At 49.9% G+C, this 18,601-nt stretch overlaps 1 protein-coding gene across 2 annotated transcripts; it reads left to right on the top strand.

The window, feature by feature from the left end:
- Positions 1 to 1,764: 1,764 nt before the first annotated feature.
- Positions 1,765 to 13,732, top strand: LOC140719856 (uncharacterized). Of its 2 annotated transcripts, XM_073034779.1 has the most exons (8): positions 1,765 to 1,992; positions 2,836 to 2,907; positions 3,221 to 3,340; positions 8,215 to 8,331; positions 9,371 to 9,742; positions 11,568 to 11,710; positions 12,311 to 12,372; positions 12,892 to 13,732. In XM_073034779.1, exons 1-8 carry the CDS (start codon positions 1,926 to 1,928, stop codon positions 13,100 to 13,102), a joined length of 1,164 nt encoding a protein of 387 aa, XP_072890880.1. In that variant the 5' UTR covers positions 1,765 to 1,925; the 3' UTR covers positions 13,103 to 13,732. The 2 variants fall into 2 exon arrangements, with proteins under 2 accessions (XP_072890880.1, XP_072890882.1); XM_073034781.1 differs by lacking the exon at positions 11,568 to 11,710 and having other exon boundaries at positions 12,892 to 13,036.
- Positions 13,733 to 18,601: the final 4,869 nt, after the last annotated feature.

Below are 18,601 nucleotides of genomic sequence, written 5' to 3'. Positions count from 1 at the left end.
ATTGAGAAACAACGTGAAACAACGGGTCGGTATGGAGGGTGATGCGATGGTGTGGAGGAAGCTTCATTCTGTCTCTGACCCCGTGAGTGTATGATGGGACGGTGTGGAAGGAGATTCACTGTGAGTCTGACCCCGGGAGTGTGTAATGGGACGGTGTGGATGGAGATTCACTGTGAGTCTGATCCTGGCGTGTGTGATGGGACGGTGCGGAGGGAGCTTCACTCTGTGTCTCACTCCGGGACTGTGTAATACTATGTTGTGGAGGAAGCTTTTTTTATTGTCTGACCCGGGGAATGTGTGATTGTGCGGTCTGGAGGGAGCTTCACTCTGTTTATGTTGAAAAATTGGAGTGACTGAGCATGAAAACACTGGAATTTAGAAGGATGAGAGGGGATCTGAATGAAACATATAAGCTTATTAAGGGAATGGACACGCTAGATGCAGGAATCGTGTTCCCGATGTTGTCGGAGTCCGGAACCAGAGGTTAAGTTTAGGAATTAGGGGTAGGCCATTTAGAACGGATTTCAGAAAAAAAAACTTTTCCACCCAGAGAGTTGTGGATCTGTGGAATGCTCTGCCTCAGAAGGCAGTGGAGGTCAATTCTCTGGGTGCTTTCAAGAAAGAGTTAGATAGAGCACATGAAGTTGGCGGAGTCAAGGGATATGGGGGGAAGGCAAGAATGGGCTACTGATTGTCGATGATCAGCCATGATCACATTGAATGGTGGTGCTTGCTCGAAGGGCCGAATAGCCTACTCCTGCACCTAATGTCTGTTGCCTATTTTTTCTGACCTGTGATGGGACGGTGTGGAGGGAGCTACACTTTGTGTTTGACCCCGGGAGAATGTGTTCCGGTGGGGTGGAGAGCGGGAAGTGAGGGAGGGTGTTGTTCGAGGAGAGACGAAACCATCGAAGGAGGGGGGGCGGGGTTGCCGGTTATTGGGAGATTTAGAGAGAGGAGGGCGCAGTAGGCAGATGGCCGGCTGTCCAGGCTGTCGATGGGGGATGGGAAGAGAAGGAGAGCTGAGAGAGAGAGATGGAGTGAGAATGCCACGGAATAATGAAGGAAAGAGAGAGGGCGCCACTGGGCTCTGTTCCCCTCTCTCCGAGGGGAGGAGGTTCATTCATCTCGCTGGATGTGCTAGTGCTTTGTCCTGGGTCCATGGTTTCTCGCGGACAGAGGGTTTGAGACCCTGGGGATGGTCAAGAGCTGTGAGAAATCAGGAGCCAATCGGGGAGGGGGGTGCACATTTCTAGGACAATGGAGGCTCTTTATGGGTAACATAAATCCCTCCGACATTCCCTCCTTCATCATTCCTGCCCTCCTTCTCTCCTTCTCTACTTCCCTCCTTCCTTTCATTTCCTCACTTTCCCCACCCGCTACCTTTCTCCCTCCATCATCTAAATTCCTTCTCCCACATCCCTCCCCTTCCTTCACTCATTTCCTCTCTATATCGCTCTCTCTCCTCCATATCGTCCCCTCCTGTCCCTTTCATTCCTTCTCTCCCTTTGTTCAACCCTTTCGCCCGCCGTCCCTTTTCTCGTTGTTCTTCGCGATTTCTCTACAAATTTCCCCCTTTTCTCCCCCTCCATTCCCAATCTGTATCGCACTGAGTTCCCACTCTCCCCACAGTCCCTACTGCCTCCCTTCTCTCTCTCCGTTAACAACCTATTTCCCTTCGCTCCCTCTCCCTCCCCTCTTTCTACCCACTACTCTACCCCGCCACTCTAATTTTAACTCTAACTTTCTCTGACGCCCCCAGCCTCTCTCCTCCCTGCTATCCTCCGCCTGTCTCGGTTCCTCTCTTTACCAGCTGCTCATCTGGTGTTTGTAGGTGTCGCTCGGACACGCTTGTCAACACGGGCTTCCTCTGACAACGGCTGCTTCCCCTTCTGAGTACACAGACGCAGAGATTCTTTAACAGGATGGACGGCAGAGAGACTTACATGAATGTGAAGTTCACCAAAACGGACTCACGGTTTCCTTCCCCAGGTGAGTAGGGCAGAGAGACGGAGGGAGGGAGATTCACTCTGTGTCTGACCCCGGGAGTGAGTGATGGGACGGTGTGGAGGGAGATTCACTCTGTCTGACCCCGAGATAGTGTGGTGGGACGGTGAGGAGGGGGATTCACTCTGTGTCTTACCCCGAGATTGTGTGGTGCGACGGTGTGGAGGGAGCTTCACTCTGTCTGACCCCGAGATTGTGTGGTGGGACGGTGTGGAGGGAGATTCACTCTTTCTGACCCCGAGATTGTGTGGTGGGACGGTGCGGAGGGAGCTTCACTCTGTGTCTGACCCCGAGATTGTGTGGTGGGACGGTGTGGAGGGAGATTCACTCTGTGTCTGACCCCGGGAGTGTGTGATAGGACAGTCTGGAGGGATATTCACTCTCTATCTCTCCCCGGGAGTGTGTGATGGGTCGGTTTGTAGGGGATTAACTCTGTGTCTGTACCCGGGTGTGTGTGTGATGGGACGTGGTGGAGGGAGATTCACTCTGTGTCTGACCCCGGGAGTGTGTGATGGGACGGTGTGCATTGAGATTCACTCTGTGTCTGACCCCAGGAGTGTGTGATGGGACTATGTGGAGGGAGTTTCACTCTGTGTCTGACCCCGGGAGTGTGTGATGGGACGGTGTGCATTGAGATTCACTCTGTGTCTGACCCCAGGAGTGTGTGATGGGGCTATGTGGAGGGAGATTCACTCTGTGTCTGACCCCAGGAGTGTGTGATGGGACTGTGTGGAGGGAGCTTCACTCTGTGTCTGACCCCGGGATATGTGATGGGATGGTTTGGAGGGAAATTCACTCTGTGTCTGACTCTCACTGTTCTGTACCCAGCTGAACCTGATGTAACGTACGCGGAACTTAATGTCAAGACCCTCTCGGCGGCCCGGGACCGGACAGATGGAGGTCAGTTTCTCTGTTGGCTTGTCTGTGTTTAGCTGACGTGTCCAATCCTGTCGAGCGATCTCAGAGCAAACGTGGAGTTGACCGTAAATATTGCCTGTTTGAGCATAAGAGAGAGAGAACACTTTGGAGAGACGATGGGGGAGGGGGGGCGGTGAACGTTCGATGGACGGTGCGGAGTTTTCCGTGAGGAGTGAGCGTCCAGGGAGGACCGGTATAGAGGGAGCGCCGTGTGCTGTGAGATGGGTCGGTGAGGAGACTGCACTCTCTACCGCTCTCACTCACTTCTTTATCTGTCTGATCTGCTCTCTCCCAGACGGTCTGAACTCCACCTACTCAGAGTTGAACTTTCTGAAAGAGGAACCCCGCATCGATGAGGACCAAGATAATCCCATTGCCTCGGGAGCCGGCGGGCTGACAACCACTGCACATACAGGTCAGAGTTCACAGGAATGACGTCAATTCTGAAGGCTCGAAGGGCCGAATGGTCTACTTCTGCACCTATTGTCTATTGTCTATTGTCTATAAGACCCCTTCGGCTTCCCCGGGTCCGGACAGATCAAGGTCAGTTTCATCTTTGTTAGTTTGTCCCTGTTTAGGAGGCTTGTCCAATCCGGCAGAGAGATCTCAGGGCAAACGTACAGTCGACCCCAATGATCCCCTGTTTGAGAATAACACGGAGGAAACGCGTGAGAGATGTGAAGAGGAGGCAACTCACTTTGATAGTCGGTGCGGTGTGTTGCGCCCTGGGAGGGGCGGATTAGAGGCCACAATTAAATCCCTTTCCCCTCTCACAGTAATGACGTCATTGTGGAGGGGTCACATGACACAATACCCAGTGTCCTACTTTCTCATGCATCTGTCTAGACCACTTCCTCTGTCATCTCGTTCCACAGACTGACCACCATCTGGGTAATCAAAGGTTGTCACTCGGGCCCCAATTAAATCCCTTTCCCCTCTCACCTTATGCCTGTGCGCTGTGGTCCTCGATTCTTCAGGTCTACGGAAAGTAGCTGTGCGCATTCACCGCTCTTGGTTTTATACGTCTCTCTAAGGTCATCTCGACGCTCCAAGGCCTAAAGTCCCAACCGGTCCGACCTCTCTACATAAATTAGTACCTCGAGTCCGCAATATTCTCGTTCTCCTCCTTCTCTCAGCTCGACTACCATTTCTCCATCGTCCCACACTACCCACCCCACTCTCTCTGGTCCTCTCCATCCCCGATCGCCTCCTCTACGCGGTTCCCGATTCTCCTCAAAACAATCTCCCACAAATCCTTCCCTACCTATGCTCTTATTTCTCCCCGTCTCCCCACTCTTCCCACTCCGCCACACTATCCGTCCCTCTCTCATCCCCTGTTCCCACCCCTCCCATTCCCTTTCCCCTTCTTTCGTCCCTGTCTACCTCCTCCTCTCTAACACCCACCCTGCCTCATATCTCTCCCTTCACACCATCCTGTCTCACCTGTGCCCTTTGGTTCCCGATACCCCGGACCTGAGGAACGTCTGTGCTCATTCACCCTGCCTGCACCCCTCGTGGTTTTAAACAACTCTGTAAGGTCACTCCTGCGCTGCAAGGAATAAAGTCCCGACCTGCCCGACCTCTCTCCATGACTCACTCCCTCGAGTCCAACATCCTCGTAAACCTTCCAGCTCGGTGTCCTTTTCTATATCAGGGCGACAGACACTGAACAACAGCGGCGTCACTGTTCATCAAAAACGTAACCTCCCGACTCCTGTAGCATCATCTTCCAGAGCAGTGTACCATCTGAGACCTTGTTAACGTCCAGATATATTACATCTACTCCCCATGCCTGATCTGCCCTTCCGATCATATTAGTCCGAGAACACTCCCTGGGTGTCGCGCCATCGTGCATCTCCCTCCATGCTCTATATTCCAAACTCCATACCTACCCCTCTCCCTCCCTCTCTCACCGCTCCTTTCTTTCGTCATCTCTCCCCACCTTCCGCTCTTCCATCTTCCATCCTGCGACCTTGTCACTGGAATTGTTAAAGTCTGCGTATATTATATCTACCAATCAGGACCAACAGGTCCTCCGCAATCAAATCGGACGGTTCAATCTCCCTGGACCCCACCACCATACAGAGCAGCCCAACAAATGCATCATTGAAGCCCCTGTACATCTCGACTACTTCTCTGCACTCATCAGCCGTCCTACTGGCTCTCTCCAAAGATGGAAATTTCACATGTTCCCTCCTGCTGTCTCGATGAAGTAGTCAGCATGATCATAGACTCCCCCCCCCCACCCAACCCGGACTCCCTCCCATCGGGGAGAAAGATACGAAAGCCCGTCCCACCAGTCTCAAGGACGGCTTCTGCCCCGTTTTATCGGATTATCGTACGGCCTCCTGGGACGATCAGATGGAGTCCTGACCTCACAATCTACTTCGTCGTGGCCCCTTGCACCTTATCGTCTGACTGCACTGCCCTCTCTCTGTAACTGTGACACTGTATTCGGCAGGACCTCTCCTGTTTGCGATGTTTATAGAAACATTGAAACATAGAAAACATACAGCACAATACAGGCTCTTCGGCCCACAAAGCTATGACAAACATGTCCTTATATTAGACCTACCTAGGAGTTAACCATAGCCCTCTATTTTTCTAAGCTCCATGAGGCCATCCATGAGTCTCATGAAAGCCCCTATCTTATCCTCCTCTATCACCGCCGCCAGCAGCCCATTCCACGCACTCATCACTCTCTGCGTAAAAAAAAACTTAACTCTTGCATCTCCTCTGTACCTCCTTCCAAACACCTTAAAGCTGTGCCCTCTCCTACTTCTCGTTTCAGTCCTGGGGAAAAGGCTCTGACTATCCACACGATCAATGCCTCTCATTATCTTGAACACCTCTATGAAATCACCTTTCACCTTCCGTCGCTCCAAGGAGAAAAGGCCGAGTTCACTCCACCTATTCTCATAAGGCATGCTTTCCAATCCACGCAACATCCTTGTCAATATCCTCTGCACCCTTTCTATGGATTCCACGTCCTTCCTGTAGTGAGGCGACCAGAACTGAGCACAGTACTCCAAGTGGGGTCTGACCAGGGTCCTTTGTAGCTGCAATTTTACCTTTCGGCTCCTAAACTCCATCCCACGATTGATGAAGGTCAATGCACCGTACGCCTTTTTAACCACAGAGTCAACCTCCGCAGCTGCTTAGAGCTCGGACCCCAAGATTCCTCTGATCCTCCACACTGCCAAAAGTCTTACCATGAGTACGATATTCTGCTATCGTATTTACCTATCAAAATGAACCACCTCACACTTATCTGGGTTGACTTCCATCTGCCACTTCTTAGCGCGGTTTTACATCCTATCAATGTCCCGCTGTAACCTCTGACAGCTCTCCAACTATCCACAACACCCTCAACCATTGTGTCATCAGTAAATGTACTACCCCGTTCATCCACTTCCTCATCCAGTTCATTTATAAAAGTCAACAAGAGAAAGGGTCCCAGAACAGATCCCTGAGTCACTCTACAGATGACCGACGTCCATGCTGAATATGACCCGTCTACAACCACTCTTTGCCTTCTGTGGGCAAGCCAGTTCTGGATCCACAAAACAATATCCCCTTAGATCCCATGCCGCCTTACTTTCTCAATAAGCCTTGCATGGGGTACCTTATCAAATGCCTTACTGAAATCCATATACACTACATCTACTGCTCTTTCTTCATCAATGTGTTTAGTCACATCCTCACAAAAATTCAATCAGGCTCGTAAGGCATACCTGCCCTTGACAAACCATACTGGCTATTGCTAATCATATTATAGCTCTCCGAACCCATTATTGCACAGTAAGTGATTCAGTGAAAACACTTTTCCATTCCCAGATCGGGACCATTACCGCGAGCCACTGAATGCAAGTGTTTCCACTGATCCGCAGACGAGTCCAGATTAAATTAGAACAAATAGGTCACCATACTGAATGTGAGAGGACTTCAGTGTAAATGTACCATATTGCGCTTAGACTTTCAAATGAAAATATGTGTCCGAAAGTTGGAAATTACAGGGGGAAAAGGGAAAGAGCTGATCAATAAGGGTATGCAATGATGTGGAGAGCGGAGAAGACTGGCGTAGATCAGTTACAGGTACGGTTCGGAGACCTGGCAGATGGAGTTTAACCTGGACAAACCTAAAATGTTGCCCCTTGATAGGTCAAATGAAAGAAATGTCACCCTATCAGAGAGAAGACCCGAAACAGTGTTGAAACATAAAAACATAGAAAACTTACAGCACAACACCGGCCCTTCGGATGATAAAGATGTGCCGAACTTGTCCTTGCTTTAGATGGACAGAGGATCGTGGGATCCATGTTCATAGCTCCCTGAACGAAATTAGCCTCACAGATAGATAGGGTAGTTAAGAAAGCTTATCGGTGTTAGCTTTCATAAATCGAGGGATAGATTTTAAGAGTCGCGATGTAATGATGCAGCTCTATAAAACTCTGGTTAGTCCACACTTGGAGTACTGTGTCCAGTTCTGACCACCTCACTATAACACGGATGTGGAAGCATTGGAAAGGGTACAGAGGAGATTTACCAGGATGCTGCCTAGTTAAGAGAGTGTGCATTATGATCAGAGATTAAGGGAGCTAGGGCTTTAGTTTCCGGAGAGAAGAAAGATGAGAGGAGACATGATAGAGGTGTACAAGATATTGAGAAGAATAGATAGAGTGGACGGCCAGCGCCTCTTCCCTAGGGCACCACTGCTCAATACAAGGGGACATGGCTTTAAGGTAAGGGGTGGTAAGATCAAGGGGGATATTAGAGGAAGATTTTTTTACTCAGAGAGTGGTTGGTGCGTGGAACGCACTGCCTGAGTCAGAGGCAGATACACTAGTGAAATTTAAGAGACTACTAGACAGGTGTATGGAGGAATTTAATGTGCCGGGTTACATGGGAGGAGGTGGTTAAGGGTCGGCACAGCATTGTGGGCCGAAGGGCCTGTACTGCGCTGTATTGTTCTACATTCTGTGTTCTTGCCTTGATTGGTCGGGGCATTGAGTACAAATGTCAGGGAGTTATATTGCAACTTTATAAAAATCACTAGTTAGGCTGAATCAGGCGTATTGTATACAGTTCTGGTCACCCCATTATCGGAAGGATGTCAGGGCGTTGGGGAGCCTCCGGAGGGGATTAACAGGACTCTGCCGGGATTCGATTGCATGTGTTACAACGAGAGGTCGGACACCTGGGTCGTTTCGGTTTCGCGGAGTGTGGGAGGGAGGGATTTCCAGTGGGACACGGCTGAATTCTCACACATGCTGAATGGGCTCTCTACAGGTGATCAGAAACAGGAGCCGAAGCAGAACATCGGAAATAGACCGGACCGTAAGATCTGCCTAATCTGCCTGGTTACGTTCGCCCTCATCGCGATAGTGGCCGGGCTCTCGATCTATGGTAAGTCGAACGGTCTCCGGGTGGAGTCATACCGCAAACAAGCAGAGTGGAATGAAACGTTAGCGCAAAAATCTCACCCTGACACCAACATGCCCCTCACCCTGACGTCGAAACGCCCCTCACAGTGACAGCGACACGTTCCTCACCGTGACACAGACGTTACCCTCAACATAGCATAGAAAAGACCGTTACCATTATTATGACAGTACCTCACACCGTGCACGACAGTACACTCACCGTGACTCTGACACATCCTTCACCGTGAGAGCTACACAGCCTTCTCCGTGACATCGACAGTGCCCTCTCCGTGATACCAACATTCCCCACACTGTGACAACGACACTCCCAACACCGTGATACGGTCCAGCCCACACCATTACACCAGCACTCCCCTAACCGTGATACTTACACAACCCACACCGTAGCACTGATGTTCCTCTTGCAGGGACACCATCACGCCCCTCACCGTGACACCGACAGGTTCCACACCGGGACATCGTCACGCCCCTCACCATGCCCTGGAACGTCCCGCTGACTGTGACACGGACACTCCCTCTCACTGTGACACCGACGCTCCCCTCTCCGTGACATATTCACTCCCCACACAGAAACACTGAATCTCTGTTCACCGTGACACCAACACTTCTCTCACTGTGGCACCGACATTACCCTCTGCGTCACACTGATGCACCGCTCAGTGACACCAACACACCCGTCACTGTGACATGGACACTCCCAACACCGTGACGCTGACAGTCTCCACATCGTGACACCGATACTCCGCTCACTGTGACACCGACGTATACAAACAGGCATATCACTATGATACCCACACACTCCTCACTGTGACACAGGCACACCCCTCACTATTACACAGACACGCACCTCAGTGCGACACCGATACTTTCCACACCGCGGCACCGACACTCCTCAGACCTCGTCACAGACAAACTTCTTACTGTGACACAGACACTCCCCTCATCTGACACCGACACAACTCACACCGTGTTACTGACACACTCTTTACTATCACTCTCAGTATCACAGACTCGTCAGTCTCTGATCACCTCAGAGCGAAACTACCAGAGACTTAGGGAACAACATCATGAGATGAACAGGAGCCAGCGCCAATATCAAAAACAAGTCTACACGTTGAACTCAAACCTTAAATCCAGGACATCCGAGAACACCCGCCTGGATCCCTATCAGCGAAACTGTCGGCAGAATCTTTCCGCCCTCAACAACAACCTCACTATCCTCGAAAACAACATTACTGTCCTCAACGCGGATCTCTCGGAGCTGAATCGAACGTACAACGATCTCCGTCATCAGTTCAATCAGCTCGAAATGAATCACAGAAACATCAAAGAAACCAAAGCTCAGATTTGCCAATACCTTACAATGAGAAGAGGTGAGGCGGTATCCCCCGATTCAACTGCGCCATATAATAGGGGGTGAGAGACGGGGAGGGAGGAAGTGGAGATTTTCACTCCAACACTTACCACGACAGATGTGATGGGACGGTGTGGAGGGAGATTCACTCTGTGTCTGACCCCGGGAGTGTGTGATGGGACGGTGTGGCGGGAGATTCACTCTGTGTCTGACCGCGGAAAGTGTGATGGGTCGGTGTGGAAGGAGCGACATCTAGTGTCTGACCCTGGGAGTGTGTGATGGGACGGTGTGGAGGAAGATTCACTCTGTGTCTGACCCCGGGAGTGTGTGATGGGACGGTGCGGAGGGAGATTCAACACAAAATACTCTGCAGATGCTGGGGACAAATGAACACGCACAACACTCTTGAGGAACTCAGCAGGTCGAACAGCTTACGTGGAAACGAACAGAAAACGTTGGATTGCCGAGAGCCTTCGTCAGGACTGAAGGGGGCGGGGGGGTGGGGGGGTGGACCGGAGCACGGGCCCTACAGAGAACGTGGGGGATGATGCAAAGGAGAAGGCTGGTAAGTGCCAGGTGAAAACCAGTAAGTGGAAAGATCAAGGGGCGGGGTAGGGGAAGCATCGAGGGGATAGGCAGGAAAGGTGAAGAAGGAATGTAAGGGGAAAACACTATGGGCAGTCGAAGCAGTTGGAACCATAAGGGTGGTGATAGGCATCTGGAGGAGGAGGCAGAGTGAAACTGGGATGGTGGAAGGGAGGGGGAGGGAATTACCGGAAGATGGAGCATACGAGAGAGTTTCGTTCTGTGTCCGACCATGGAAAGTGTGAAGGGAGGGTGAGGAAACAGCGACACCAACCGTCTGATCCCGGGAGTACGTGATGCGGCCGGACGGGTACTGTATATCATCACTCTGCGTCTAACCCTGACTGTGTGAACAGATGATGCATAAAGAGTTTCACTCTGCGTTTGACATTTCCGTGATTGCTCGGAAGAAGGGGGCTTCGCTCTCTGACTACTAGAATGAGAGTTGTGACTGTGTGGAGTGAGCTTCGTTCTGCGTCTGATACCTGAAGTCTATGATGGTTCGATGTGGAGAGAGCTTCACAACGATCCCGGGAGTGTGTGATGGGGCGGTGTGGAGGGAGACTTACTCTGTGTCTGAACCCGGGAGTGTGTGATGAGGCGGAGGGAGATTCACTCTGTATCTGAACGCGGGAGTGTGTGATGGGACGGTGTGGAGGGAGTTTCACTCTGTGTCTGACCCCGGGAGTGCGTGATGGGAAGGTGTGGAGGGAGATTCACTATGTGTCTGACACAGGGAGTGCGTGATTAGACGGTGTGGAGGGAGATTCACACTGTGTCCGACCCCGGGTGTAAGTGATGGGACCGTGTGGAAGGAGATTCACTCTGTGTCTGATCCCCGGAGTGTGTGATGGGACGGTGTGGATGGAGATTCACTCTGTGTCTGACCCCGGGAGTGTGTGATGGGACGGTGTGGAGGGAGATTCACTCTGTGTCTGACCCCGGGAGTGTGTGATGGGACGGTGTGGATGGAGATTCACTCTGTGTCTGATCCCCGGAGTGTGTGATGGGACGGTATGGAGGGAGATTCACTCTGTGTCTGACCCCGGGAGTGTGTGATGGGACGGTGTGGAGGGAGATTCACTCTGTGTCTGATCCCCGGAGTGTGTGATGGGACGGTGTGGAGGGAGATTCACTCTGTGTCTTATCCCCGGAGTGTGTGATGGGACGGTATGGAGGGTGTTTAACATTCTATGATCCCTGTTGATGCGACGGGATTTCTGGTGGGAGATTCACGGTTTCTTGTTATTGAGTTGCAGAGACGACGTGTCCCCATAACTGGATCAAAAAAGAGGACCGGTGTTATTTCATATCCGAGATCTTAAAATCTTATGATGGAGCGATGGGACATTGTTCAGAACACGATTCGAGGCTCCTCGAAATAGATTCAGACGAGGAAAAGGTATGTCTTACCGTGAGACAAGATATCAATAATCAATAACTCCCGGGGTGACACACGCAGTGAAACTCACTCCACACTGTCCCACCACACATTCCTGGTTGGAGACACAGTGTGAAGCTCTTTCCACAACGTCTCATCACACACTCCCGGGGTCAGACACAGAGTGAATCTCCCTCCACACCGTCCCATCACACACTCCCGTGGTCAGACATAGATAGAATCTCCTTCCACACCGTCCCATCACACAATCCCGGCGTCAGACACACAGTGAATCTCCCTCCACACCGTCCCATCACACACTCCCGGGGTCAGACACAGAGTGAATCTCCTTCCACACCATCCCGACACACACTCCCCGGGGTCAGACACAGAGTGAAGCTCTCTCCACATCGTCCCCACTACACACATCTGTGGTGAGATAGAGTGAAGCTACTCTACAACGTCCATTCACACTCACCCGGGGTCAGACAAAGAGTGAAACTCAGACCACACTCTCGAGCTCAGACACTATGTGATTCCCTCTCTGTACCGCCCCTTCACATAGATATGCATTGAGAGAGTCTGGTTCTAAACATTATCTGAAGATATTTAATTTCACAGAAGTTTGTTTCCAGTGCTGTCTATCGATACGTATCATATTGGATTGGAAAATGCGCAGACAGGTGAGGTTTGGACTGTTGCTGTTTTGTGATGTGGGAGTGGGACAGTGGGATTAGTTTGGAGACTGAAACGAGGTCGTGGGGAGAGAATCGTGCAGTGGGATTAGTTTGACTTCTGACACAGATCTGTGGGGAGAGAGTGAGTCAGTGAGATCAGTTTGGAGAAAAACAGGGTTGTGAGGAGAGTGGGACAGTGGGATTAGTTTGTTCACTGACTCAGGGTTGTGGGGAGAGTGGGACAGTGGGATTAGTTTGTTGACTGACTCAGGGTTGTCGGCAGAGGGTAATGCTGCGGGATTAATTTGGGAGCTGATTCGGGATTGTAGGGGAGAGCGGTGTAATGGGATTCGTACGGCGATGGACCCGGGGCTGTGGGGTTAGCGCGGTGTCATAGGATAAGTTTAGAGGCTGACAAGGGGATGCGGGGAGAGCGCAGATTAGTGGGATTAGTTTGATGACGGTCTCCGGTTGTCTGCTGGATCTGTTTTGTCTCTGTTGAAATTGTCACACCCTCGTTGACAGGAATGTGACCTCTAATCTTCTGTACGAGATGAACCATGGATCGCCCACCTGCAGTAAGTGCGAATCGCACGGATGGAGTTACTTTTCCAGTTACAGTTGCAAAAGTAATTTCAGATTCATCTGCGAGAAGTCGGCACCTTTTTACCCGGATATTCCTGAAAAGATCCGAGGTCTCTGTCAACACCCCGTGGGGCCAACTTCAATCAAATGACTTCACCCCTCTTCTCCGCATTCAATCTACCTCACCCTCATCCCCCATGCTTTCATCCCCAACCACCCTCTCTTCCCCTTCTTCCTACCCCAGTCTCCTCCTCTACTCGCATCTCCATTCTCCCCTACTCTCCCTCTCCCCGCCTAGACCACTCTTCTCCCCTCTCTGCCCCGAACTCTCTCGCTCCCTCCATTTACTCCTCCTTTCGTCTCACTCTGCCCTTCTTCTCACCAAATCATTCCGCTTCTTCCGATTTGTCTATCTCTCTCTTACCCCATTCCCTATCTCTGCTCTCTCCGCCCACTCTCACCTCAATTCTGTGCATACTAGCTCACAATACCCCAACCCCGGGGAAAAAGGATGTGTACATTCACATGCCTCCCCTGGCTTTACACCTACGCTCCAAAGAACAAAGTCCCATCCTGCTTGCCTTCGCACCAAAATTCAGACCCTCGAAACCCGGAAACATCCTCGTAAATCTCACTCCTTCCATCTCAGTGGCGTTTTTCCTATAGGAGGGCGACCAGAACTGAACACCGCCCTCCAACCGGGGCCTCGCCGACCTTTCTTGTAACTACAACGTGACTTCAGTGCGGTGCAAAGATGTAAAGTTAACGTAAATCGGGGAAGTTAATAAATACTGCAAAAATGTAAATACCGAAGGAGTGTTTAAGTGTTCAGGGAGCGTTCGCAATCTGATGGCGGAGGGGAAGCAACTGTTTGTAAATTGTTGAGTTTTCAGGCGCCTGTACCTCCTCCCAGATGGTACCAATGAGCACAGGGTATTTCCCGGCTAGAGGGGGTCCTCGCTGATGGATGTGGTCTTCCCGAGGCATTCCTGCTTGAACATGTCCTCGATGGAGGGGAGGTTTGTGCCCGCGATGGGATTGGCTGAGTCTAGAACCCTCTGCAGCCTCTGGCGACCCTCTGCGTTGTAGCCTCCACACCAGGCGGCGATGCGACAAGTCAGAACGCTCTCCACAGTACATCCGGAGAAATTCGCAAGTCTTCAATGACAGACCACATCCCCTCAAACTCCTAACGCTCTAATTCGTTTTGTAACGAGAGATATAACCATAAAACCATATAACAATTGCAGCACGGAAACAGGCCATCTCAGCCCTTCTAGTCCATGCTGAACACTTACTCTCACCTAGTCCCACAGTACTGCATTCAGCCCATAGCCCTCCATTTCTTTCCTGTCCATAAACCTATCAATTTTTTTAATGACTGTATCGAACCAGCCTCTAATATTTGTACTGGAAGTGCGTTCTGCACAGCTACCACTCTCTCAGTATAGAAGTTCCCCCTCGTGTTGCCCCAAAACGTTTGCCCCCTAACTTTAACATGTCTTCTTGTTTGAATCTCCCCTACTCTCAATGGAAAAAGCCTATCCACGTCAACTCTATCTAATCCCCTCATAATTTTAAATACCTCTATCAAGTCGCCCCTCAACCTTCTACGCTCCAAAGAATAAAGGCCTAACTTGTTCAACCTTTCTCTGTGACATAGGTGCTGAAACTCAGGAAATTCTAGTAAATCTCCTGTGTACTCTTTCTATTTTGTTGGCGTCCTTCCTATAATTCGGTGACCAGAACTGTACACAATACTCCAAATTTAACGTCACTAACCCCTTGTACAATTTTAATATTACAAACTAACTGCTATTCTCAATGCTCTGATTTATAAAGGCCAGCATACCAAAAGCATTCATAACCACCCTATCCACATGAGATCCCACCTTCAGGGAACTATGCACCATTATTCCTATATCAATCAGTTCTACTGCATACCACAATGCCCTACCATTTACCATGTATGTCCTATTTTGATTAGTCCTACCAAAATGTAGCACCTCACACTTATCAGTACTAAACTCCATCTGCCATTTTTCTGCTCTCTGTTCTAACTGGCTTCAATCCCTCTGCAAACTTTGAAAACCTTCCTCACTGTCCTCTACACCACCAAACTTTGTATCATCAGCAAATTTGCTGATCCAATTTGCCACATTATCATCCAGATCATTGATATAGATGACAAATAACAATGGACCCAGCACTGATCCCTGTGGTACACCACTAGTCGCGGGCCTCCACTCAGAGTAGCAATCCTCCACTACCACTCCCTGGCTTCTTCCATTGAACCAATGTCTAATCCAATTTACTACCTCTCCATGTATACCTGGCGCCTGAATCTTCCTAACTAACCTCCCATGCGGGACCTTGTCAAAAGCCTTACTGAAGTTCATGTAGTCAACATCCACTGCCTTCCCTTCATCCACTTTCATTGTAACTTCCTCCAGAAACTCCAATGGATTGGTTGAATATGACCTACCACGCACAAAACTATGCTGACTGTTTCTAATATGTCCCTGTCTATCCAAATACTTATAGATCCTATCTCTTAGTATTCCTTCCAATAATTTACCTACTGCCGATGTCAAACCTACCGGCCTATAATTTCCCGGGTTACTTTTTGAGCCTTTTTTTAAACAACGGAACTACATGAGCTATCCTCCAATCCTCCGGCACCGGACCCGTGGATATCCACATTTTAAATATTTCTTCCAGACAGGGCCCCTGCAATTTCTAAACTAGTATCCCTCAAAGTCCGAGGGAATACCCTGTCAAGTCCTGGGGATTTATCTACTCTGATTTCCCTCAAGACAGCAAGCACCTCCTCCTAATTAATCTGTATAAGTTCCCTGGTACAGATACAGAGTGAAGCTCCCTCTTCCCCTTCAAATCACACACTCCCGGTTCCGACATTAGCTTCATTTCTTCCCTTCACAATCACACCATCAAACTCTATCCGAGTGGATTGTTGGCTGGCCTGTAATGTAGCCCCATGAGCATGGTCATGCATTGCTCATTCCTCATTCTGTCCTGACGCCCCTCAGCCTTCGCTGCCCCGGAGCAAAGAAGCAAACAAATTCTGACCTCTGCTTACAGATTGTGCTATCGATTCATGGCAGCATCCCAATGAATCCCTTCTGTATCCTCTCCAAAGACACACACACTCTTCCTGTAACGGGGCGACCAGAAATCAATTTGGCATTCGGAAACGTCAAGCCCAGTCCCCAAACCGATCTATTTTGTCGGTCAGTTCCTTGACACACCAATATTGTTCACTGAAGTTGTTTTCTCCTTCAACGCTTCCATCTGTTCACGGTCTGGTCCTTTCCACTCTACACTGAGGCTGAACAGCGCTTGCGCTCCAACTTGCGAAGAACAGCGGAAAACAGCCTGGCCGGATCCACACTTGGCAGTGCACTGCTGACCCCAATAAAGCTGGTCTTTCACAAATTCGGAAACTAAACCCGACTTCAAACCAATTTTTTTTCTATAATGACCTTGTCTCTAATGTCATCACCATCACTAGATGCAAAGTGGTCCCCTAAACAAACTTCTGTCCCCTGCCTTGTACCATTCTTCAGTAGATCAAGTATTGCACTTCCTCGTTAGGACTTAATACGTACTGATTAAGGCAACTTTCTTCCAAACGCTTGACAAACTATCCCACTGGTCCTTTCACAGTATGAGACTCACAGTCAATACCTGTTAAAATCATACAAGATCACAGCGTTATGCTTCTTGCAACAGTCTGCGACCTCTTACAGGTTTGTTCCTCTGAACTGACAGGACTGTTAGCTGGTCGATCATGTCGCCCCATGAACGAGTTCATTCCTTTCTTATTCCTCAGCTCCACCCTTAAAGCCTCACCTGGACGAGTTCTCCATTCTGTCCTAACTGACCATTGCCGTGATATATTCAACGACTAGTAACGCCACCCGTAGCCCTTGAATTATCCCCGTACTAGTACGACTAAAACAGCAGATATCGGGAATGCTGAACTAACGGTCCTGCCCTTCCTGCAACCAAGTCTCACTATTGGCTAAAATACCATACTTTCAGGCGTTGGGACCTGCCCTGAACTCATCTTCCTTTCATACAATACATCCTGCATGGAAATGGACGCAGCTCAGAATATGAGTCCCAGCAGAGTCACCCTTTTGCTTCCTGACTTTGTCTGAGGTCTGAACAAAATCTGTCACAACAACCACTCCACTGTCTGTTATGGGATTCTTGTTCTAAAACCCTACTCCAGTGTAAACCCCACCACTCCCCCTTTCTAATGGCGAAACTCACGCTGGGATATTAGTTCTACTTCGGATCAGGTGTAAACTGAGAGTTTTACTCGCTGGCGGAGAAAATGAAGGAGCGGCGCAACGCGGATAGGTGTGGTGCGGTCTCCAGACAGGAGTCTGTGCTGCCCCCCGGTGTTCGCTCTGCAGAAGACAAGCTCTGTTGTGGCCTATTGCAGATGTGCAAAAATGTGTGTACCTGCAAATGTATATACAGTCAATACAGTGTGATCGTATAAATACTGATATCCACCGCGTACTTGCTATTTTTCCATCGCAGAAGTATTATGTGTATTTTATGCCGCGTGTGATTGTTGGCATTGCGTTTATTTATGCTGAGTAGCACTGACGTGTTTGGCTGTATTCATGTTTACTGATGTGTGGTTGAATGGCAATTAAACTCGTTTGGATAGAAACGCTCGCTTATGCACAGGTCTCATATTCCTTGGAAGAGACCCCGGTGATCCAACTATCTGCAGCCTTTATTCCCACCCCAACATCTCTATTATCCTCCTATTTCTGGCGAACCAGCCCGTGCAGAACTTGGCCGCTCACCCTCCCACTTGAGATTGCTGAGGACCGGATCGGAGAGGTCGCGACCCTGGCACGCGGGAGTAAAAACACCCTGCAGGAATCTCTATCCTGCACAGAAAGCCAGTTTGATGTTCCCCAAACTAGGAATCCCCGATAACCACAGCTTGTTTCATCTCTCCTTCCCTTCTTAACAACAGAGACAATCTCGGTGCCAGAGACCGGAATTGTGAGATTTTCCTCTTCACGGTCATCCCCACACGTCTCCCCCGCCCAGACGTATACAATATGGTAGACCTGTTATTAAGCCAGTCGGACCCAGGGGTACTCTACAGTGGGTCTAGCTGGTTAACCCCTTTCAACCTCCTGACTGTCACCCAGTTTCCTGTGAACTGCACATGGGGTCTAAATTCCTCCCAATATGTCTCCCGACCATCCCCCTACCTTCCCGAATGACCCTGACTTCATCCAGTAGCAGTTCCAACTCCATAAATCCGCGTGATAGAATCTGCATCCGGATACAATTATCAGAGGTGAGGTTCTCAGAGACACTGGATGTCTCCCTGCCGTCCCAGATCCTGCAAGAGGAGCATTCAACTCTCCTGCCAGACATGCCTACTGTTCTACTGTGCAATTATAAAGAAGGAAACGATAAATAAACTGAAAACAAACCTACCAACAGTTTGCCCCTACAGTGACATGCAAAGGTTTGGGCACCCCGGTCAAGATTTTTGTTACTGTGAATAGCTAAGCGAGTAAAAGCGGATCTGATTTCCAAAAGGCGTAATGTTAATGATGACACATTTCTTTAATATTTTAAGTAA

This window comes from Hemitrygon akajei, unplaced genomic scaffold (genome assembly GCF_048418815.1).
Source record: "Hemitrygon akajei unplaced genomic scaffold, sHemAka1.3 Scf000033, whole genome shotgun sequence".
NCBI classification, from domain to species: Eukaryota; Metazoa; Chordata; class Chondrichthyes; order Myliobatiformes; family Dasyatidae; genus Hemitrygon; species Hemitrygon akajei.
This window is presented reverse-complemented; position numbering and strand designations above follow the sequence as displayed.

Bases quoted from the DNA above. Each gene is read 5' to 3' on its own strand.
- LOC140719856 (XM_073034779.1), top strand. From the start codon at position 1,926: ATGGACGGCAGAGAGACTTACATGAATGTGAAGTTCACCAAAACGGAC. The intron at 1,993-2,835 runs GTGAGTAGGGCA...TTCTGTACCCAG, and splicing joins CTCACGGTTTCCTTCCCCAG to CTGAACCTGATGTAACGTAC. The intron at 12,373-12,891 runs GTGAGGTTTGGA...CCTCGTTGACAG, and splicing joins ATTGGAAAATGCGCAGACAG to GAATGTGACCTCTAATCTTC.